The sequence below is a fragment of the Mus caroli genome, unplaced genomic scaffold (assembly GCF_978045245.1).
Source record: "Mus caroli unplaced genomic scaffold, Mus_caroli_1 scaffold_6, whole genome shotgun sequence".
Lineage (NCBI taxonomy): Eukaryota > Metazoa > Chordata > Mammalia > Rodentia > Muridae > Mus > Mus caroli.
In genome coordinates this window covers 56,582,219-56,606,179 of record NW_028227261.1, presented here as the reverse complement: position 1 = coordinate 56,606,179, position 23,961 = coordinate 56,582,219, and the positions used below count along the sequence as shown (strand labels likewise).

Sequence of the window (23,961 nt, the reverse complement as noted above, 5' to 3'; positions counted from 1 at the left end):
CTTTAAACAGCCATGGCTGAAGTAACATGAGAGGAGCTAAAGGAAATCAAGGGGGAGATGCGACAGAGCAATCAGAACGCTCAAAAGCTAAGTTCTAACACGAGGACAGAGGAGGATACGAGGACAGTAAACCGTGGATTTGTAGTGTCTGTGTCCTCACAGTCATGAGATAGTTGGAGTTAGAATACCAGAATAATAAGATGAGAGATGGTAATCAGACTGCACAGCAAAAACAAACTACATATAAGTTATAGCCATTTATAGAAACCAAATCTAGTGTTTGGCTATGGAACAACATGATTGTACTGGCTATTTTTATGTCAACTTGACACAGCTGGAGTTATCACAGAGAAAGGAGCTTCAGTTGAGGAAATGCCTCCATGAGATCCAACTGTAAGGCATTTTCTCAATTAGTGATCAAGGGGGAAAGGCCCCTTGTGGGTGGGACCATCCCTGGGCTGGTAGTCTTGGGTTCTATAAGAGTAGGCTGAGCAAGCCAGGGAAGGCAAGCCAGTAAAGAACATCCCTCCATGGCCTCTGTATCAGCTCCTGCTCCCTGACCTGTCTGAGTTCCAGTCCTGACTTCCTTTGGTGATGAACAGCAGCATGGAAGTGTAAGCCGAATAAATCCTTTCCTCCCCAACTTGCTTCTTGGTCATGATGTTTGTGCAGGAATAGAAACCCTGACTAAGACAATGATGAAAGGCAGAGTTTAAAATACCAGCAACATACTTAAAGGGCTGCCCCCATGCACACTGAAAAGACCCAGAAATCCATGTATTCTGAAGAATTCCCAACTAACATATTATTGTTCATAAAAGCAAGTTGCTGTTTTAAAGCTTTAGTAACACAAACATTTATAACATGTTATTACCAGTCAATCAAATCCCCCATCAGAGTGGTACAGATGTTTGTTCAGTACTCAGTATGTTTCCTTAGCTATGAGTAAAGACTGTAGAACCTCTTTCATGTTTAAGCTAGCGCCTCACACTCGCCTCGCCAAGCCACTCTTCCTGCACCTGCAACCTCAGGTCACAGTACACCATACCACTCCCAGCCACTCTGTCCCTTTTACCCACTTTTTAAATTTTTCTACATTTGAATTTAAAGTATCTTAAAGAATTTTTAAGATAAATGAAGGTTTGTTTTAACCTCTATTCTTAACACAAATATGAGTTTAAATAAAAATTAGTATCTTGTGATAGCTTCTTTCATAAGGGACGATTTGTCTACATCTATGATGCCCAGCCTACAATGATGATTCGATAGCTATTTCCTATAAAGGGGACCGATATCTGCAAACACACAAAGTGCCTACTTGCACAAGAGACTAGCTGTTCATATAATCAACCTAAGAATAACACTCCAGCATTGATTATATCCTGCTCACAGCTTCAGAGCTGACTAGGAAACCAACCCTTCTCCAGTGCCCCTAATGCTTCTCAACTGGGACTCTAAGAAGCACAGGCCTCCAAGAACAGCACTGCTGCAGAACCCAGACTCCTGACTTCCTTTGTCAGTACTTTTCAGTAGTGCACTTGCGACACTCCATGACTTGAACATGTTACTTACTGTGGTGTGGTGGGATATATTGCCAACTATGTTGAGGTTTTTGAGCAGCTGGGGGGAGCCACTGTATTGTCCAGAGATCTGCTTTCTAACTTCAGCAGCAACAGTTCTATAACAAAAAAAGGAATGCATTACAAACACAGTTGTACCCGACACACACGAGCGCATGCATGCGCGCGCGTGCACACACACATGCACACACACACATACACACACACACATGCACACATGTTTAAGAAAACTCATTTAGAATGGAGGGAAGTACATTAAAATTCATTTATGAAATAACAAGGTCTCAGCATATTAAGACTAAATTAATAAATTATCTTAACAACTTCAATGTTCTTGCTTATAATTATAACATCTTTTTGCTTAGCTTTTTTTGATCCAGGGCCTCACTATGTAGTTCTGGCTGGCCCTGTAAAGCAGGCTGGCTTCGAACTCACCATCACATCGTTTTAATACTGATGAAGAGACAAGCAGTACAGCTGATGTTTACATGGCTGATTCTAATGTGACATTTTAGGAATATAACCTATGAGGCAGTGTAAGCTATAAAATACATATGCAAGCTAAAATGTATATCAAGGTTGAAAATAAATTCTAAAATATTTTATACATCAAACTATGCTAAGAATTGGGGGGGGGGTGTCTTTCTTTTCTAATACTACTACCTCCTCATTTATGCCCCAGCAAACTATTTTCTATTTTTAACTACTAAAGAATGCCCTCACACCCAGGCAATAAGAGGCCTCCCATAACCTGACCCTAATTTCTCTCCCCAGCCTTTCACATTATTAACTAAACTCTTTTATAACCTTCCATATTCTTTGAGAATTTTATATATGCATACAATTTGTTTTAGTAAAACCCACCCCATCACCTCTCCTTCAAACCCTCCACACGACCTTCCCCTCCTCACTTGGTATACTGTTTCTTTAGCAGACTGAGTGGCCATATGGAGTCTAGGACATCTACTGAATCACAGGTAGCCACTCAGCTGCAGCAGCCTTGATCTTGTCAATGAACACAGATTGCTTCCTGAGAATTTTGCCTCTCTTGTTAACCAACTCAATTCTTAAGGCATTTTAAGGATAAAACTCAAATACAAGATTTTCATACAACTGTGTTCAGCCAAGAAGGCACTAGAGTTCAGAAATTCCAAGACTTTAAGGTATTTGTGGTTCCTTACATATTAGTATTTTAAATTTATTTAAATAAATGGTTAAGACAAAAATAGACTTTCAAATGTTGTCACAGCTTATTAAAGACTATAATCCTCCGTGTCCACAGAACAATCAACCAGAATCTTCAGTGAGCTCCAAGCCATGCAATAAAATAACTTTCCCCATTACATGAATGAGTTTTTTCACTGTAGGTCACAAATACAACAAAGACTTCTATCTACAGACTTTGTGCAATTGACAATATCTAACTTCTATCCTACGACTGTCAATCAACTAATCTCTATCTTATAAAATTCTCTGTCTAATCTTTGACTCATTACCAAAATGTCACCTCTCCTTCCTCTCACTATCCCATGTACATAGAGTGGGACCTACCAGGTGACCTGTGTCTGTGCAAACATGGCAGTAGTTTTAAGAATGCTCTCATGTGCACATTGAATTTAGAACCTCAATTTCCAATTGAATTTTAAGAAAATCTGATTTCCCAAAATTATCCAGGTTTAATGTATTCTCTTTCCCTACTTTATCTCTTCGTTGTCTTTTTCCTTCTTCCACAACAAACATTCCACACATTCTTACAGATGGTTATAAGCTAGTTATGCAATTCTAAGTGTTTGGGTCTAGGATGAAAGAGATATTCTCTAAGGCTTCAGATACTGAACTGCCTGTTTTTCACTTTATATTAATGCTTTGAAAGACTAAATCATGATTCATAATTGACAAAACTTGGAAGCAACTAAGCTGCACTTCAATAAGTGAATAAGCAAATATGTCCCATCCATATAATAAATGACTCTCTTGTAAAAGGAAATGGATTGTCAATCTAAGCAAATGGTCTAAGTGAAAGTAAACAGTCTAAAGGGCCATGCATTATGTAATTTCAGCTTTATGACATACTGAGATAGGCAGAACTATGTATAAAGTAGAAACAACTGCTCTAGGGGCTGGAAGGGCAGGAGAAGGGGCAATGACTAAGCAGAACACAGGTCGCTTGTCTTTCTATTGCTGTGATCACCATGACTAAAAGTAACCTGAGGAGAAAAGGGCTTTGAAGAGCATGCTGCTTGCTGGCTTGCTCAACCTGCTTTCTTATATAAGTGGGGAAGGGGGACATAGCCATCATGGGTTGGTCCCTCCCACCCCAATCATTAACAGAGAAAATGACCCACAGGCCTTGCCTATGGGCAATCTGATGGAGATATTTTCTCAATTAAGGTTGCTTCTTCCCAGGTGATCCTAGCTTGTGTCAACTTAAACAAACAAACAAGGAAAAACCTAACCACCATAGGGAAGGAGACTATTCTGTGTGACATATAACAGTGGGTATGTCATTACATATCAGAAAAACCCTGCTGTAATTTGTGGACCTTGGTCAATAGTAACGTATACTAACACCAGCTCATTCAGTCAAAGCGAATGTGCATATTTAAGCATTAACAGTAAAGGAATTAGGGGGGTAGTAGTAAAACAGCAGAAGTCATCATGTTTTCAGAATTTTAAGATTAAAAACCTGGGCCTTTGCAGCCCCAAAATAACTAGACTTAGGCAGAAAAAGTAGATGTACTCAGTGTGGCCATATTGAGGGGAGGGGAGGGAGACACCCCAGGACACTAGGATTAGGACACTAGGTTAACTAGGAGCAGATAAGAGCATCAACAACAGCTGGAGGTAAGAGTTGACTGCTGAGAAGGAATACAATCTTTTTAGACAGAGGACAGACTGAGGAAAGGGCAAAGGGTAATTCTGTAGTCTCTGCAGGGAAAAACAAAAGGAGTCCCTTTAATTGAGGGCTCCACTGGCCTTTTTCTTTTTAAACTTAAGGGTGGGCAGGTACACTCAATACTGATTGTCAGTGGAGTTCAGAGGACAACCTTTGAGGTTGGGGGAATGAACTCAGTGCATTGGCCATCCATCAGGCCGTTTAATAAAAGTCCATACAAGGCCAAGTGTTTCTTAACCATGCTTAGAAGTTTTTACACTTCTCATCCATTTGTCAAAACTAACATAACAACAACAACAATCCCTAAAAAAGAAATATTATCAATTGAGGTTTTTTTGTTGTTGTTGAGGGCAGCCAGGACTGGAACTTGCTTGTGTACACAAAGCTGGCCTCAGTCACAGAGATGTACCAGCCTTCACCTCCCAAGTGCTGGGATCAACGGCATAAGACTCCATGTTCCTTTTTGAGATATGAGAAAGGGAACTCAGTTCAAGAAACCAGGAACATCATCACCCATCAACTGATGTTAAAGAGAGAAACAAATGAGACAACTACTTCAAAAGAGGTCATCTTTATTTCATAACAGATACACACAAGACAGTCCTCTGTGAAGTGGTCCACTCACTAACCTAACTCCATTTTGTCCCCATCTGACTCAATTTTACCTGTTGCTTTATTCCTTCTGAATTCTCCTGAGTCATTCATCCCTAAAATTCCTTGGATTCCAGGAACTGCTGATCTGATTAATAAAGATCTTTACAACAAGAGGCCAAAACTACCCCCAAGCAACAGAGTCTCACAGACAGGAGCACATGATGATAGTGCCTGGCAAAGCAAGAGCAACTGCCCGGCCGCCATAATGGAGCCATTTCCCCTGTTGGCAGAACCAAGGCTGAGCCCTAAGAGGAACAATCTTCTCACAGTGGGGACTGAGTTGTTGCTTCCAGTGATGAAGATTTCTCTGGAGCTTTGCAGAAATAGTCTCTCCACCCACACACCTTGGTTTGTTTGGGGGTTTCTCTACGAATGCCAGACTGACCTCCAATCTCAGTAACACTCCTGCCTCAGCTTCCTGAGGGCTGCGATTGAAGACAGGCACCACCACATCAACCCAGCTTAGAACCGCTCTTGATGATGATCAACCATACTACCACTTAACTGAGATTATCTGCTCAGCCACATCACCACGAATGCAAAGCACAACCCTGGCCTTTTGACAATCTTCTATAAGAACCTCAAAGCCCTTGTTAGCCCCTCAAGGCAGAGCTCAGACCGCTAGACTCTTTCTGTTCCTCCCGGTCCCCACACCAATCCAAATGCCTCTCCGGCCTTTCCCCACTACGTCTCTGGCATTTCATGACAGGCAGCAAAGCATGCCCTGCCCAGAGCCCCAGAGGTCGGCCTCTGAAAATATTACAAATGTGTCTTACTTCCACGTGTTGTCATTTCCCTAAGAGGCAAAAATCGGTAGTAATAAGATATAATAATGCAAAAAATATATCATTTCAAATGTCTGCCTCCCAGACAAGGGGCCTACTTCAAACTCCTGAATAGACTCTCCCCCAACAAAACCCATTATCTCTTAACCAAACTACAATCCAACAAATTCAAAAGAGAAGACAAATAATTAACTTAAAATCCTTTACCTTCAGTTACTCTTTCCAGGCATTTCCTTACTCCTATGGATGATTTATAATATAAAGCAAAACAAGTAAGGCTTTCTGATTCCACTTCAATGCTCTGCAATACAAGCTGCAAAGTGGAAAGAACAGACTGGTGGAGGTCAAGGGTCGTGGAGGTCCTTATGCCCCTCACCTGTAATCTGAACATCCCTAGTTCCCTCCAAGAAAAAACAAGCTAACATTTGGTCTATTTATTTTTTTCAAATCTCCAATTCTACAAACTCCATCACTGTTAGTGCAAATCACGGTTTGACATAAGAGATCACTGCATTTGATCAATCACAATAGGATGCTGAAAATGACAACAGAAGATACACATCACACTACAAGAATGAAATATGTTCTTTTACTGAGAAAGGTGGTTTTCTGGTTTGGATTTGGAGATCTTGAAGTACTGTTTCAATATATAAATTTAAAGAAATAATCAAAATGAGGCAGAAAGGAATTGTAAGGAATGACAAGAAATGGAAAGGATGTTAACATGAGAATTATTTTCATGGACGAAAACTAAAGAGAAATTTTTAATGAAAAGGAATTCTGAATTCCAGAATAAGATTCTGCCACAGAGTAAAAATGACTAAATAGGGCTGTCAAGAACTGTACGCTTAACAAGACAAGGAAAGAGATGAGGCATCGGAACGAGACTGCCTGGAAATGGACTTCCTCTCAGTGTTTCTCACAGCCAGAGAAAACCTAAAAAGCTGCCTGGGGGGTCCAGAGTCTTAAATTTTCCTGTCTGGTGGAGACTGTCTTTAAGGTTTTTACCAGGAAAGAGGTGACTGAGGTGGAGGCAGATGAGATAGTAAAGCTGCTGTAAGGGGTGTCATCCTCCAGTCCACTTCAGGAAACCCAGAAGAAAGAAGCCATCTTCAGAGAGAGCTCCTTATTTCCCAGTGTGGGACCTGCAAGCCACCACTATAGCTGGAGGAACTCCGTGTGCATTCTGATGAAGAGGGAGACAATGAAAGAGGGGCTGTCCTGACTCCTCAGAGACAGAAGGTAGTGGGCAAACTGACTCCTTTACATTTCCTCTTTCAATTGAGAAGTAACAGGGTCAAGACCTGTTTGATTCTCTTCAGTACAATCCAGATTCCTAAGCAAACAACAAAGGTCTGGTTACTAGAAAAGATGCTGGAGTTTTATTAATGTGGTGGTGTGAGTGAGAATGGCCCCCACGGGCTCCTATGTTTGAATGCTTGCTCCCCAGTTAGACCTGTCTGGGAAGGATTAGGAAGTATATCCTTGTTTTAGGAGGTGTGTCACTGGGGGTGAGCTCTGAGGTTTCAAAAGCCCACACCATTCCAAGTACTGCACCCTCTCACTGCCTCCATTACACAGCTCAGGGATGGAAGCACTCAGGACTGCTATAGCACCATGCCTGCCTACCTCCACCATACTCTCCACCATGGTGATCACGAACTAACCTCTAAACTGTAAGCAGGCCCCCAGGTAAGGGCTTCCATTTACAAGCTGCCTTGGCCATGGTGTCTCTTCACAGAAGCAGAAAGTAACTAAGACAGGTGCTTAAAGTGGTCACTGAATTCACCCACAGTTCAACTCATCCTGGAATGAAAACTCTTTACAGCTAGGTTCTTGGGGTAGAGAACCCCCCAAATCTAAAGGACATCATAGCCAAAGTAATGGATCCAAATGTCTATTGTCAAGAGGATAGTTAATGTCTAGTAGCTCTATTAGAGAAACAGGAACACAAACCGAAAGCACACTAACTGGACACTACTGGCAAATGGATTTGCAGTCATGCTACCTAGACCTAACATTTATCTCTTAACTTTTGTCAATATTTTTGCTGGCTAAATGTAAGCTTTCCTTTGCAAAACAGAAAAAGCTTAACTTTTAAAAGGACTTTTAAAAGAAATTACCTCCAGGTAACTACCTAGATCTGCCTAAGATAACAATGGTTTTAGCCTCTTGTTTCAAGAATAGTGCATGGTAGGACAGAGAGATGGCTCAGCCTACCAAAGTGTTTGTCACTCAGGCCTGGTAACCTGAGTTTTATCCTTGGACTCCACATAAAGATGGAAGGAGAGAAACTGATTCCATAAAGTTCCCTATCATCTGACTTCCACACTCCCACATGCATCACACAGGCACATGCATCACACAGACACATGCATCATGCAGACACTTGCATCATGTAGCTATATGCATCATGCAGGCACATGCACCACACAGACACATGCATCAAAGACATACAGACACCCATCACATTCCCACATGCATCGCATTCTCTCATGCACCACACTCTCACATGCACCACACATAAACATGCATCACACATAAACATGCATCACACAGACACATGCACCACACATACACATGCATCACACAGACACAGCATGCGAGGAATATAATGAAAGTTACATGCAGCATGGAGACTCCGTCATCTGATAAAAGTGAAAGAGCCAGTTCCAAATTTAAAAGCCACATTAGTCAACTGTGGAAAGGCTCAAAGAATTGGCTGTGGCTTCTATCTGTTTCTGTGCCCCACACAGAACAGACACGCAAGGTTCTTTCTAATTAATATGCTATATGGAAGGTCCTTCCACGGAAAACTTGCTCTGAAGGTGCACCTTAGTATGGTGATTAGCAGGTAATAAAATATAATCAACTGAGGGAAAATGTTATCAATTCTTAATAGGTATATAAACCTAACAACTTCCATCTCCCATAGGGATTATAACTTTATCCTATAAACCACAGTTAGGTATATTTAAAAACTGGGAGGTTAGGTTCCCCTCAGGACCAGCCAAACCCAATATGGACAGGATATTATGTTCCTTACTACTATTCATTCTTCCTTTGAATTACAAAGTGCCTTGATTCATCAAATCAGAATCACCATGACATACAAACCAAAAGGCCCAAGTGTGTTACTAAAACTCATGCTGAAGCTAACAGAAGGAGACCTACCTTCTAACTGTTCTCTTCACTTCTACAGCGTTTCGCCTTCTGAATAGTTATACTCTTGTATGTTAGTCAGAACCTCAAAATGAATTGACTCCAACTGTACTGTAAGACACAACTGTGAGTACCCTTTGTGTCTGACTCTTCTAGTTGGCCTCTCTGCTTAGCTATGTCTTGTACTAGATTCCCCAGGATATTAAGCCTATATTTTTCTGGGCTATTTGAGTTGGGAATATCAATGACACTGATTGCATCCATGGTTTATGTCATAATTAAATAATGCTTTAAAATGTTGTAGTAAAACAATTATGGGAGAACTCACATTAGGGCACTAGACTACTCCTGGCAACCAAATGATTGTGCATTAGCACTAAGAGGATTTCACACAACTACTATGAAGATGCAGAACAAGGCTGCCAGCAAGCAGTTTGGGAATAAGGAATGAAATGTGTCCAGAAAATACTTAGCCACTAGACAAGGCCAGCATCTTAGGGGAAACTCCTATATTATACACTCTCAAAGTATCCTTTTCCCATTTTTTTAACCTACAATTTTGTAAGAAAGCTTAGCATGCCCAAAAGTATAGCCTGTAATTAACATGTCAGCATGTATTCCATTGACATTGGCTAAGCATGTCCAAAAATGTATCCACCACTGAAATTAGTCAGGTTTTGTGTCACTGACCCCAAATGTCCAATGTGTGTGTTTATATGTGTGTGTGCACACATGTGCATGTGCATGCATGTATATGTGTGCCTGTGTGCATTTAGGTGTGTGTACAAGGGCACATGGGTGGATACACTCAGAAATGCACATGTAAAGAGGTCATATGACAACATCAGATGTCATCTGCCTTGTTTTTTTGAAACAGAGTCTCTCAATGGCCTAGATCAGATCCATTCGCTAAGCTGGCTAACTAGCAAATCCCAAGGATCTGCCTGTCTCTGCCTCTCCAGTACTAGGATTCAAAGTACAAACCACTTCACTCAAATTTTGTGTGTTGGTGCTGGGGACCTAGTTTAGTTCCTCATGCTTGTATGACTGGAACTTAACCAACCAAGCCACCTCTGCAGTACCCAGAAGTTTTTATCTGGGCTTACAGTTTCAAGGGTTCAGTCAGTGCATGGGCATTTGGTCCCATGGGCTTGGCAAAACATCATGGTGGCAGAGGTATATGGTACTGAAGCTTCTTCATGGTGAACAGGAACCAGAGAGAAGGAACAGACATGAAGAGGCCAGAGTAAGACATAGCCCCCAGGGACGCCTCCAGTGCGCTACATCTGTGATTAGTTCCCATTTCCTATCACCACCTCCCAATTACACCACCATATTATGGAACCATCAAGAAAATTAACCTCATTATGTCAAAACCCTCATGATCTATTCTTCTCTAGAGATGCCCTCTGAGACTCGCCCAGGTGTGCTTCACTAACTACCTAGGCCTATTAATCCAGTCAAGTTGACAGTCAAGACTGACTATCACAGCCGTCTGTCTTTGAACTATGACCTCAAACTAAAGAGCATGCTCAGGAACACCTTCCTCCACTTAGTATGCTCCGGAATGTACTCAACCCTAAAAGGCTGACTGACATGAGGACGTATAGGCTCCCAGAAAAAAATATTTAAAAAAAAAGAATCCCCATTTGTCTCACAAAGTTTAGGACATAACTTTCATGTTCTCCTTGCCTGTTTCAGATAATAAATCTTTCGCCATCCTTCTGGGCTATGCTTGTCTTGGCATCACACTCACTGACAGATGAAGTCATTACATTAGTTAAACCACTGATAGCAAGCATCCGATACATGCAGGGAAATGCAGGCTACGACAGACTAGACCATACAGGGAGTAAACTAATCAGGGTGGCAGCATACCAACAGAGATGAAAAACCTCCTTTTAACTGCAATGACCTTGACTCAAGCCATAGGGAAGGTGGATCTGTAAACATTTTCTTTGATAGAAGCATAAAAAAAATCAGAGTCATTTTCTCTGGCATAGCAGTAATGCAGCAGCTGAGGATAGAAATGTGGTGGGAAGCCTGTTCAGTGAGGCATCAAGAGTCTGGCTTCTCTGTTCAGTGAGGTATCAAGAGTCTGGCTTCTCTGTTCAGTGAGGTATCAAGAGTCTGGCTTCTCTGTTCAGTGAGGTATCAAGAGTCTGGCTTCTCCAGCACGGTGTGGTCACTCTTCAGTAACAGCTTCACAGTAAAGCTGTGAGATCTGAAGTGTGCTGCACAGGCTCCTGTTTTTAATACCAACCCCCGGTTGAGGCACTATTTTGAAGTTTTAAGGGGCAGGGTCTTCCTGGTGGAAGGAAGTCACTCGACATGGACCTCTGGAGGTTCCAGCCATGGCACATTTCACACCTTTGACTAAACCACTCCACTATGCCACTCCGGTTCTCACAAACTGCAAACCTCTAAATGGCTGAGTGGAAAAAACATTTCCACAATTGTTTCTGTCTCAGCATCACTAAGTAACGAATGCAACTGGCTCTGTGCATGCCATTTATCCCCTATTTTGTATAAATATTTCAAAACAGATTATTAAAGAAAATGCATATTCTCTAATTGTGTTGACATTTTCCTATCAAGAACTATTTTATTGGGACTAAAGAGATGGCTCTGTGGTTAAGAGCATTAGCTGTTATTAAAGAGAACCCAGGTTTCATTCCAGCACCCACATGGTGGCTCACATCCCTGTGTAACTCCAGTTCCAGAGAACTCAGCGCCCTCTTCAATCCTCTAGAGGTGCCAGGCATGCACGTGGTGCACAAACATTCATTCATATAAAGTAATACTAAAGCACTCAAATACATTAAATAATTTGATTGTTTTGAAAGAAGTATCTATTCTTTTGTGGTAAGTGAATACTACCACACTAACCACACTTACACTTGGCTCCTCCTGACAGGAAGAAAAGCCGGTCAAAGCAGGACTCCATCTCACTTAAGCTAACACCTTCCAGAAGAGTCCCTGGCACATACAGAGTGCTTAGAAAATGCTCAAGAGCCAAAAGGAGAAGAACAGAGACCGAAATCCTATTCCTTCCTTCCCTCAAAAGCAGGTGACCACTGACGCTGCTGGGGCTCCCAGAAGATGAAAGCCACCCCCACCCCCACCCCCACCCCGCAATCTCAGCGCCAGTTTGGGAGACAGAGAGAGGAAGCAAATGAGTGGACGTGAATTTGGCGCATGCCTAGAACGCGGGACTCCACAGCTTCAGAGGAAACCAGCCTGAGAGTGCTGATGGTTTAATTCATCTGAAACAGGACCTGCCTCAGCTAGCACTGTCCGGTGCCTTTTGCTGGGGACAAACTGTCTTCAAGGGTTTCTCTAGAAGCCTGGTTGACCTCATTTACATACCAAAGAGGGTTTTTAAAAAGCTAACATTTAGCATAATATTCTGATTTAATGTAAAAGTTTTAAACAATTTCAGATATGTAACCTGTTTACTTAGCACAAAATAATTTCTATCTTTAGTATATCAGCAAAAGGCTGTTTTCAGGGAGTTACTGTGGAAACAGAGGCAATAAGATTTTGCAGGAAAGAGAAAAATAAAACAACAAAACACTGGCATAAGAAAAATCTTTAAAACAAAATATATAAAAGAAGTTACATGCATTCATTAAAAATTCACACGCAAAAAAAAAAGGTTTTTTTAGGGAAAAAATAAAAAGGAGAGAGAGAGAGAGAGATAGCTCAGCGGTTAAGAGCACTGACTGCTCTTCCAGAGGTCCTGAGTTCAATTCCCAGCAACTACATGCTGGTTCAACAACCATCTGGAATGGGATCTGACGCCCTCTTCTGGTGTGTCTGAACACAGCTACAGTGTACTCATCTACGTAAAATAAATAAATAAATCTTTTTAAAAATTATCTCTCTCATTACTACTTTCAAATCCACAGTGAAATCTCTCAAATGTAAACTTTTAACCATTTAATACCTTCACAGATATACTTCATACCAAGAAAAAAAAAAGAGAGAAAGAGCAAATCTTTATTTTTTTAGGTGTATATGCATTATATTCACTACCTTTTCTTCATAAGTTATATTTGGAAATCTTTCCCAATCAGCACATAAAATTAATAATACAAGCAAAATCTGTCAAGCACCTACAGTGTGTCAAATAAAAAGTTATATTTAATATTTATTCAGGGACACCCCATGAAGCAAGAACTATATAAGGATACTGAAGTTTCAAGGTCATTATGGTTACATAATTAACTAGCAATGAAGCCAAGATGTGAGCATAGAGATTCCACAGGTAACCACAGCTAACCTGCTCTACAGTCCATTCTGCAGATAAACTGAAGTGTATGTGACAAGCCTCTATCAGTGAACACTGGGCTACTTCTAGTTTTCCCCAACATTATCACTAGAATGCTCCTGCAAACATTTTTTCCTAAATGGAGAATTATGGGTTACTTTCGTCTTTCTTCTGGGCCTCTCATATTTCCAAATTTTCTGAAACAAATTATTTCATGAGAAAAATAGGTTCAGAAACTATAAAATAACAGGCACTAAAAATGATAGGGTCAAGGTTTAAGTTCAAATCTATAACAGGCCTATCTATAAATAGTTGTCATTTTAGCACTTTAAAGGTGGAGGCAGGTGGATTGCCATAAGTTCCAGGCTGCTTGAACTACAGTAAGACACTACCTCAAAAAGATAAAAGTCGTGGGGGGGATTAATATGTGTATATAACACAGGTATATGATGTAAATATAGTATATAGTATAGATAAAGTCACATACCACCCACACACACTTCCATGGAATCAAGTCTTCAAAAGCAAGCAATTCTGGTTATATTCATTTTAATTACTTCTCCAAATTTCACTCAAAAACTCAGGTAAAGACAGCGAAAAATGCCTAATGTACAAAATAACAGATTAACAGAAACCCTGCTGTTTGAAGGTGTGTCTCTGTATTTTGAATTGTTTTTGTTGTTGTTGTAGTTTTTAGTTTCACCATGCTGTTTAATCTAGCATGAATGTTGTCTAGAAAGGCTTGTACAAACACTTCTCCAGCATGTCTCCTAGAGACCATTTCACCCACTGCTCTGTTTGTCTCTCTCTCTTCAGCAATGGTGAGGCAGATTCCTTTTCCTCTGGGAAGAGGGATCCATGGTTTGTTGCCCTTGCCAATAACAAAAATGTTGGACAGCTGAGTGGCAAAGCTGTTGCCATTGGCATCTTTCACATGAGCCACATCAAAAGAGCCAGGATGTCTCTCTCTGTTGGCGATTACACCAATTCTTCCCAAGTTAGCACCTCCAGTCACCATACGCAGGTTCCCAGTGTCGAACTTGATGAAGTCAGTTATTTTGCCTGTCTCCAAATCAATCTGAATGGTGTCATTCACCTTGATGAGGGGATCAGGGTATCAAATAGTACGAGCATCATGGCTCACCAGATGTGGGATTCGTTTTGTGCCCACAAAGATCTTTCTCACTTTGTACAACCTGGACTTGGCCTCCTCGGGTGTAACACAATGAACAGCAAAGCGACCCGTGGTGTCATAGATCAGACGGAAGTTCTCTCCGGTCTTGTCAATGCTGATGACATCCATAAACCCAGCAGGGTAGGCTATATAGGTCCTGACTTTCCCACCAATCTTAATGAATCGCTGCATGCAAATCTTTTTTACTTCATCTCCAGGCAGGGCATTCTTAAGTCTGTTCCTTAGGAAAATGATCAGAGGCAGACATTCCCTCAGCTTGTGAGGACCAGTGGATGGACGACGAGCAGACCTGCCAATCAACTTTTCCAGCACCCAATGTTTTGGAGCAGCTACGTGCTTAAGGTGTTTTTTGGGACAAGTCATGGCTGTGCTGGGAACAGAAAGAGACTCACCTTCTTCCAGCGAACAAGAAATTCTGTATTTTAAATTGTTAATTCCATAGAACTAAGTGCAGAAAATTAAGTGCTGGCAGGATTCTGGTGTTGTCATTTCTATGGCCCATCCCCAGATTTTCTACTTTGTAAATATTCTTCCTTCCTCACCTGCTCAGAGGCAATCTAGAAATGTATCAGAGGTTGTCTCACCACTGATTGGTCGTAATAAAGCAATCGCTGAAGCAGGAAGTAGGGGGTGGAACTTCCAGGCAGGGGATTGATGCAGGAAGAGGGAAAATCAAAAACCAACATGGAGGGGAGCAGACATGGACCAGACTGGAGCAGAAGCAAAGGAGAGTAGAGCTAGCCACGTGGCAGATAGCAGGCTAGATAGATGGGTTAAGTTAGATGCGTTAACTGAGAGACTGCCCCAGCCAAAGGCCCAAGCTTTAAACTTTATTAGCAGCCTCCATGTCTTACATATCCCACTGGTGGGTCCAATAAAGTCCCACTATAAAACATTCCAAAAACTAACAAATTAACAGGAACACTTCAATGGCAGCCACCACCGTTACAATCTATCTCATGTCTTTCATGGACTCTGGGCAGAACTCAGTTGAGACACTGTCTTTGGGTCACTTTTATATGAACTTGTCTAAAGTCCTTAGGATGAGCCAGAAGACTGGACCAGGCTAAGATGTAGACAACAGGACGAAAAGAGTCCTTCTGCTTGGTTTCCGGACACTACGTGTCAAAGCTCTACAAGGTACTGTGTTAAGGAGAAAAGCACGTCTCCGACAGTGATTTCACAGGGCATTTCAGTATGTCTTAGTTTCCTCTACTACCACACAGCAACAACACTGTTCCCCACTTTATAGAACATATTAAATTATAATACAGAGAGAAAAAAACAAAGACAAAAAAAGGCACCTGTGAATGTCAGCGCTTACTTAAAATTAACAAGTGGCAACAGGTGGGGGAAGTCCACAGTAAAAAGCCAATCCTCCTCCTCCCTCACAAAGAATAAAAGACATTTAACCCAGTTCTTAAGAATAGAGTTCTGGGGGCTGGAGAGATGGCTCAGTTAAGAGCACTCACTGCTCTTCCAGAGGTCCTGAGTTCAATTCCCAGCAACCCCATGATGTCTAATAACCATCTGTAATGGGATCTGACACCCTCTCCTGGTATGTTTGAAGACAGCTATAATTGTACATGAAAGAAAGAAAGGAAGGAGGGAAGGAAGTAAGGGAATCTTTTGTTTTTTATTAAAATTTTTTATTAGATATTTTCTTTATATACATTTCAAATGCTATCCTGAAAGTTCCCTATACCCTCACCCCTCCCCGCCCTGCTCCCCTACCCAGTCACTCCCACTTCTTGGCCCTGGTGTTCCCCTGTACTAGGGTATATAAAGTTTGCAATACCAAGGGGCCTCACTTCCCAGTGATGGCTGACTAGGCCATCTTCTGCTACATATGCAGCTAAAGGCATGAGCTCTGGGAGTTCTGGTTAGTTCATATTGTTGTTCCACCTATAGGGTTGTGGACCCCTTCAGCTCCCTGGGTTCTTTCTCTATCTTTTCCATTGGGGGCCCTGTGTTCCATCTTATAGATGACTGTGAGCATCACTTCTGTATTTGCCAGGCACTGGCATAGCCTCATACGAAGCAGCTATACCAGGGTCCCTTCAGCAAAATCTTGCTGGCATATGCAATAGTGTCTGGGTTTGGTGGCTGATTATGGGATGGATCCCCGGGTGGGGTAGTCTCTGGATAGTCCATCTTTTCGTCTTAGCTCCAAACTTTGTCTCTGTAACTCCTTTCATGGGTGTTTTGTTCCCTATTTTAAGGAGGAACGAAGTATCCACCCATTGGTCTTCCCTCTTCTTGATTTTCTTGTGTTTTGCAAATTTTATCTTGGGTGTTCTATGTTTCTGGGCTAATATCCACTTATCAGTGAGTGCATATCTAATGACTTCTTTTGTGACTGGGTTACCTCACTAAGGATAGCCTACAGATAATCCGTTTGCCCAAGAATTTCATAAATTGATTGTTTTTAATAGCAGATAGTACTCCATGTGTAAATGTACCACATTTTCTGTATCCATTCCTCTGTTGAGGGACATCTGGGTTCTTTTCAGCTTTTCGCTATTATAAATAAGGCTGCTATGAACATGGTGGAGCATGTGTCCTTATTACCAGCTGGAACTTCTTCTGGGTATATGCACAGAACTGTCTTGCCCACAAGCATATAAAGTAGTCTTTGTGTAAGTTAGATGCTTTAGTTGTTAAATCCTAATTTATTCAAAGTTTTTTGTTTTTGTTTTCCTGATTTTTTTAAGACAAGATCTCCCTCTGAACCCCAGGCTGGCCTAGAATCCCCCTGGCATCAAACTCATGAAATCTTCCTGCCTCAGCTGCAGTACAAAGCACCTCACCTGGCTTATTCTAACTTGTAAATACTTCTCAAGTCCGTGTCCTATCCTATCCCTACAGTATCTGACTACAATTCATAACATACTTGTAGCCAGCAATGGTGTACATACCTTTAATCAAGCACTCAGGAAGCAGAGGCAGGGGGATCCCTATGAGTTCAACGCCAGCCCTGTTTGAATAGTAAGATTCTTTCTGAAAACAAACCAAACCAAACAAAACCTCCGCTGTGAAAATCTGAATGTTCTTTTCCTTAGATCATGAAGAAAGTGAGGGTTTCTGTCAGCTCAGATTATGCTGGAGGCTCTAACCAAAGAAATGGGAGGAGAAAAAGCAAGTGTGCGGAAGAGCAGAGGGGAAACCACCCCAGTCTGGAGTGTTACAGCACGAGGCTGCCATCTCTCAGCCAAAAGTTGCATAACGGGTATCAGGAGGCAAACCCCAAGTCCCCAGCCCTGAATTAGCCTGAGTGGAAGAGAAATGAAGAAGCCATAAAACACGGATATGGAGAACTTGCCTGCACTCGACACTACATTCCCAGGGGAGACTGCTATAGTGAAAGTCCCCTTATCAAAACCCCAAACCACTGGGAAACAGGTCTGACCATGGAACGCACCTATAATGCTGTCAGGCGCTGAGCCCTGAAATGTCACTTACTGGCTGAGAGATGAAGTGACCAGATAAATTCTTTCTCCATGGAGACTGAGTCAGCAAGAAAAGAGATGCAAGTAATGCTTTCAGGATGGATTACACTGTAAAAGACCCACCCCTGAGGCCAGCCTGAACACAAGTCAGAAGAAGTGTGGTCATGGGAGAAGTGTCAAAAAAGAAAAAAAAAAAAAAAAAAAGAGTGTGGTCATAGAGATCGCTGCACACCACCCAGTAGAAGCCAATACTCTCTTAGACTTTGAGAAGCTACGGTTACAGAACATCATCCGACTGACCAGTCAGGGCTAAGAGTGATCAGCAACAGTTAAAGCACACATCATAAGAGAGCCAGGCTGCTGGAAATCAGCATAATCATTAAAATGCTTGATGCAGGGCTGGAGAGATGGTTCAGCGGTTAGAGCACTGACTGCTCTTTCAGAGAACCCGGGTTCAGTTCCAGCATCCACACAGCAGCTCACAAATGTCTGTAACTCCAAAATCTGACACCCTCACACAGGCATATATGCAGGCAAAAACACCAATTCACATAAAATGAAAATGAATTCATTAATAATAAAAAGAAATACACACAAAATGCTCGCCACAATAGAACTTGAGTTTGACCCCAGTACCTACATAAAAAGCTGGGTGTGCCTTCAGTTTCCTATGAGATTACGTCTTTTAGGAATGTCAGGAGCCACACCCATAAAGTCTCACCAACAGGACTACCTAAACAGGAGGTGACCAAGGACAGACAGCAAGAGACTTGCTAACGTGGATGGGCAAAGCTCAGGACCCTCAACCCTACACAGCTAAGGAGTGCCAGGAGAGGGAGAAAGAGTCTTTCCAGGGACGGCACACCAGGTAACTACCCAAGACCAAATGGTCAGCCCTGAAAACATACAACAAGTAACGTTATACATTGGAGCACATTATATTTATGTATTTATAAATATGTATGTATGTATGTTTATATGTATGAATGAATAAATGTATGTATGTATGTATGTATGTAACAACAGTTTATGAAAAAAGAAGCCATGAATTTGAAAGAGGGCAAGGAATGTTGTAGGGAGGGAGGGTTGGAAGGAGGAAAGAGAAAGGGGAAATGACGTAATTGTACTATAATCTCAAAACATAAAAGAAATCTATTTCTGAAAAGCTGAGCAAAGCAGCACACACCTGAAATCCCAGATCAGGGGACTCCCCAGGGCCTGCTGGCCAATCGTCCAGACAAATGAGGGAGCTCTGGTCTCAACAAACAGGATGGAGAACAAATGGGGACGCCACCCGACACTCACCTCTGGCCTCCACACATGCACACAGACAAAGCATAAAGACACACACACACACACACACACGTCCTGCTGACCTTGTTCCCATGAAGGATGCTCCACTCATAAAACAGGCAATTTGGGAGTTAGAGAGGTCAAAGAAGCCAAAGGGTAAGAGAGAGAAACATTTGGAGTGAAAAGAAAAAGAAATAAAACTGTCTCTTACTCATCGAGATGATACTCCATACAGAAAACTCTAAGAAACCCGTGAAAAGACAGTAAAATAAACAAACTTAGCAAGGTCCTAGGATAATACTTCAACATTCAAAAATCAACAGTATTTATATATCCTAGCAATGAACAAATCCATTAAATAAACCTTTGTATGGTAACATCCCAAACAAAAGTAGTTTAAAATAAACTTACCAAAAGAAGAAAAAGACTAGAAGAACAAGGCCAAAAGAAAGTGCAGGAGGTGACAGCTGTACACTGAAAACCTAAATCTACAGAAAGGAAACCAAGTAAGAGACTAGGAATGGAGCTTAGCCAGCACAGTGTCTGCCTAGCATGAAGCCATGCCTGCACCAGGCACACCTGTAATCCCAGCACTGGGGAAGTCGAGGCAGTAAAATCAGAAGTTCAAGGTCTCTTGGCTACAAGGCAAATCCACAGCCAGCCTGGACTACAGGAGATCCTGTGTCAAAACAAAATGACATCCCACTTAGGACTGAGCATTACATCGTCACTTCTCTACAGCTAGATCACCCCTTCCACGGCTGCTGAGACAGCAAGGAAGAAAGAAAAGAACATAAGAGCCAAGCGATGGGGAGACCCAAGCAGACAGACATCTGGACCTGCCCTGCCCACAGCACTCATAAGCCTACTGCAGCTGGGTTAAAACCAGCACAAAAATGAGCCCAGTAACATTTCATCACGGATGGGGGAGGGGTCCCTGAGTGTGTCCTTTACTTCAGTGTGAAAGTCACTAAGTTGCCCTTGCTCCAGTAAATATCCTACCCATATTCAGGCAAGGACCCCTAATTAAACTCAATCCCCACACACACATACAAACCATGAACATAGGGGTGTATCCTTATTGGGGAAAAACAAAAAAACAGGAAAAGGAATAGGGAAAAGAGAGCAAATACATACATACATACACACATACACACACACACACACAACTGTCAAAGAATTTTTAAAAATAAGATGCTGAATAAAATCTAAGTGAACTTAGCTACCATGTGGTTCTAGGAGCTGAACCTGTGTCCCCTGTAAGAACAAGTGCTTTTAACCACTGAGTCATTTTCCCAGCCTCTGGTTTTAGTTCTTTTTAGATTTATTTTACTTTTAGGTGTATGAGTGTTGGCTCTATGTATATATGCATGTGCACCACATGCATGTGTGTGCCTGCTGATGCCGGAAGACTGCCCATAGACTGAAAAGCTCAGTCTTGTCTAGAGGGTCATTCTCCCCACACTCTTGTACAGAGACAAGGCAATACCTATCAAACTTCCAACAGGGTTATCGAAAAACAATAGCACACTTTCTATTAGTGCTGATCCTAAACTGTGCAAACAGCTAAAACGACTTGAATTAGAAGTTACATGTGAGGACTCACACCGAAAACCTTCAAAACTCACTACAAGGCAACGGTAATCACAACAGTGAGAGTCTGGTCTCAGTGACTCGGAACTGAAGATGGCACACACCTAGGAGGCAGAGGATGGATAGTTCAACAGCATCTGCTGCTATGCAGCTTGGGTAAGTAAGATCCTGTCTCAAAACACATGCAACAAGAATCAGAACTCGCTGGGCGTGGTGGCGGACGCCTTTAATCCCAGCACTCGGGAGGCAGAGGCAGGCGGATTTCTGAGTTCGAGGCCAGCCTGGTCTACAAAGTGAGTTCCAGGACAGCCAGAGCTATACAGAGAAACCCTGTCTCGAAAAACCAAAAAAAAAAAAAAAAAAAAAAAAAAAGAATCAGAACTCTCTCTTGTTAGCACCAGCTAACATGGTAACTGTTACCATGTGTCACCACTGGGGGAGAGGCATGCTAGATGCACATGTGGAGCCCAGGCTCACCTCCACCTTCACCAGGATTGCCAGGACTGAACTCAGGTGGGCAGGCTCGCACAACAAGCGCTTTCCCACTGAGCTCTCTCTCACCAACCCGCAACTAACTTTTAAAATTCAGTGCAGAATGAATACATTGTATAATAATCAAATTAGAAAATTAGGACTTCTGAATTCCTAAACATCTTTTGTTGTTGTTGTTGTTGAGAGATGGATTAGCAGTTTAGTGCACTGCTCATCCAGAGGACCTGGGTTCAATACCCAGCACCACATGGAGGCTTACAACCATCTGTAACTCCAGGTCCAGGGCATCCAACACTCTCTTCCGGCATCAGCAGGCACACACATGCATGTGGTGCACATGCATATATACATAGAGCCAACACTCATACACCTAAAAGTAAAATAAATCTAAAAAGAACTAAAACCAGAGGCTGGGAAAATGACTCAGTGGTTAAAAGCACTTGTTCTTACAGGGGACACAGGTTCAGCTCCTAGAACCACATGGTAGCTAACAACCATTTGTAACTCTAGTTCCAGAGGATCTGATACTGTCTTCTGACCTCCTTGGGTACTAGGCACACATACATACATGGAGACAAAACACTCATACACATAAAGTAAAGCAAATAAATCTTTAAAAAGACAAAAATTAAAACCAAGTGTTGAAACAAAAAAATAAGTACACAAATGTTCATAGAGGCACATTCATAATAACAAAAGACAGACCCTACTCACATGTGCATTAAGTGATGAAGAAACAAAATGTGCTATGTAAAACAGGACACAACTCACTCATAAAAAGTAACAATAGGAATATGTACTATAGCATGGAAAAAACACGGCAACATGCTTTTAAAAGCCACACACAAAAAGACTGCATGCTATATAACTCCATTTATGTCAACTGTTCAGACAAGGCTAACACAGACATAAAAGCTAGACCAGCAGTTAGTCACCCAGGGCTTTAAGTGGAAATGGAGACCAACTTAAACCTGGCATACAGCTCTTCTCGGGTGCCAGCACTGTTCTACAATCGTAAATTTACTAAAATCACTCGCTGTGTACTTCAAGATCTATTCATTTATTTTATATAATATCAGTGCTCTGTTTTCATGTACACCAGACCAGAAGGGGGACTGGGGAATCAGATTCCATTTCAGATGGTTCTGAGCCACCATGTGGGTGTTGGGACTGAACTCAGGAACTCAACCACTGAGCCAGCTCTCCAGAACCTCACCTGTATACTTTAAATAAATTGTATGGCATGTAAAATATACCTCAATAGGATGAGTGGGACGTCTCAGAGCATAAATTGACTTGCCATGAGACCCTGCTCACCCAAGTTCAGCCCCACAACCCACAGCAGGAGAGACTCAACTCCAGAAAGTTGTCCTCTGCCCTCCACATGTATAGTGTGGTACATGTCCATGGTTCATGCACACTTATAATAAGTGAGGTTAAATTATATACAGTAATAGAGCCAGGTCTCCTGTGACTGGGGCTGCTCTGAGAGAATCAGGGAATGATATTAACCAAAGAAAGGACAATGGAGAGAGCTGAAAGAAGAGAGCCAGTGCAGAGTGGCAGAGACAATTTGGGACCCAGAAACATGTACCACTAGCCCTGTATCTTTGCCAATAATTATAACAATCATCAAAGTGCCCATATAAATGAGAGGGTTGGCTCAGCTCTCTGGTGAGTGTGTGCACATGGAGGAGAAATTCAAAATCCAAAAAGTAAAACCAGGTAAACATTCTGTGAAGGTTATGAAAGTCACTGTGGTGGTCTGAGTGAGAATGGCCCCCACGGGCTCCTATGTTTGAATGCTTGCTCCCCAGTTAGACCTGTCTGCGAAGGATGAGGAGGTATGTCCTTGTTTGAGGAGGTGTGTCACTGGAGGATGTAATGGGGTGTGGGATGTAAGCACTCAGGACTGCTCCATGGACTAACCCTCTGAACTGTGAGCACCCTCCTCCCCACTTCCCCACCTCGGTAAATGCTTCCTTTTATAAGCTGCCTTGGTCATGGTGCCTCTTCACAGCAATGGAACAGTAACTAAGATAGGCATTACGGTCTGAGCTAAGCTTTTTTAAAACTTAAATTACAGGAAATCCATAGCCAGCTAAGATCAAGTTAATAATGAGTCTCTTTGAATTTTACCAGTTCTACTTCAATTTAAGGGAGAATATGGAACAGTTAAAATGATTAATTTGAAAGGTTAAAGAATGCATCACCCAAGCATGAGGGCTGGGGATCTGAGCTCAGATTCCCCAGCGTTCCCAGAGATTCCAGGTTGACAAGGGAGAAATCCTGTCTCAATAAGTAAGGTGGAGGGTAATCAAATAAGACATCTAACACAGAGCGGGGGGGGGGGGGGGGGAGGGGCAGAGGGAGAGGGCGGGAGAGAGAATAAGTAAAATTATGAATTTTATTTTGTATGTGTGAAAGTGTTTGTAGATGTGTGTTCCTGTGGAGGTCAAAGGTCAGCCCTGGGTGTCATTCCTCAGTTACCATCTACCTTGTTCTATGCGATGGGGTCTCTCACAGACTTGAAGCTCCCTGATACTGGCTGGCCAGAGAGCTCCAGGGATCAAACTGTCACCAGTTCCC

At 42.1% G+C, this 23,961-nt stretch overlaps 1 protein-coding gene and 1 pseudogene across 5 annotated transcripts in view; both read right to left on the bottom strand.

Moving 5' to 3' along the window:
- The window catches only part of Dock7 (dedicator of cytokinesis 7), a 196,552-nt gene that overhangs the window by 163,221 nt on the left and 9,370 nt on the right, over positions 1–23,961 (bottom strand). For all 5 annotated transcript variants that reach the window (XM_085839169.1, XM_085839170.1, XM_085839171.1 and 2 more), the window contains exon 2: positions 1,573–1,678. In XM_085839169.1, coding sequence (XP_085695295.1) covers positions 1,573–1,678 — 106 coding nt within the window. The remainder of the gene's footprint in view (positions 1–1,572; positions 1,679–23,961) is intronic.
- LOC110292349 (small ribosomal subunit protein eS4, X isoform-like) lies at positions 11,232–14,930 on the bottom strand (annotated as a pseudogene).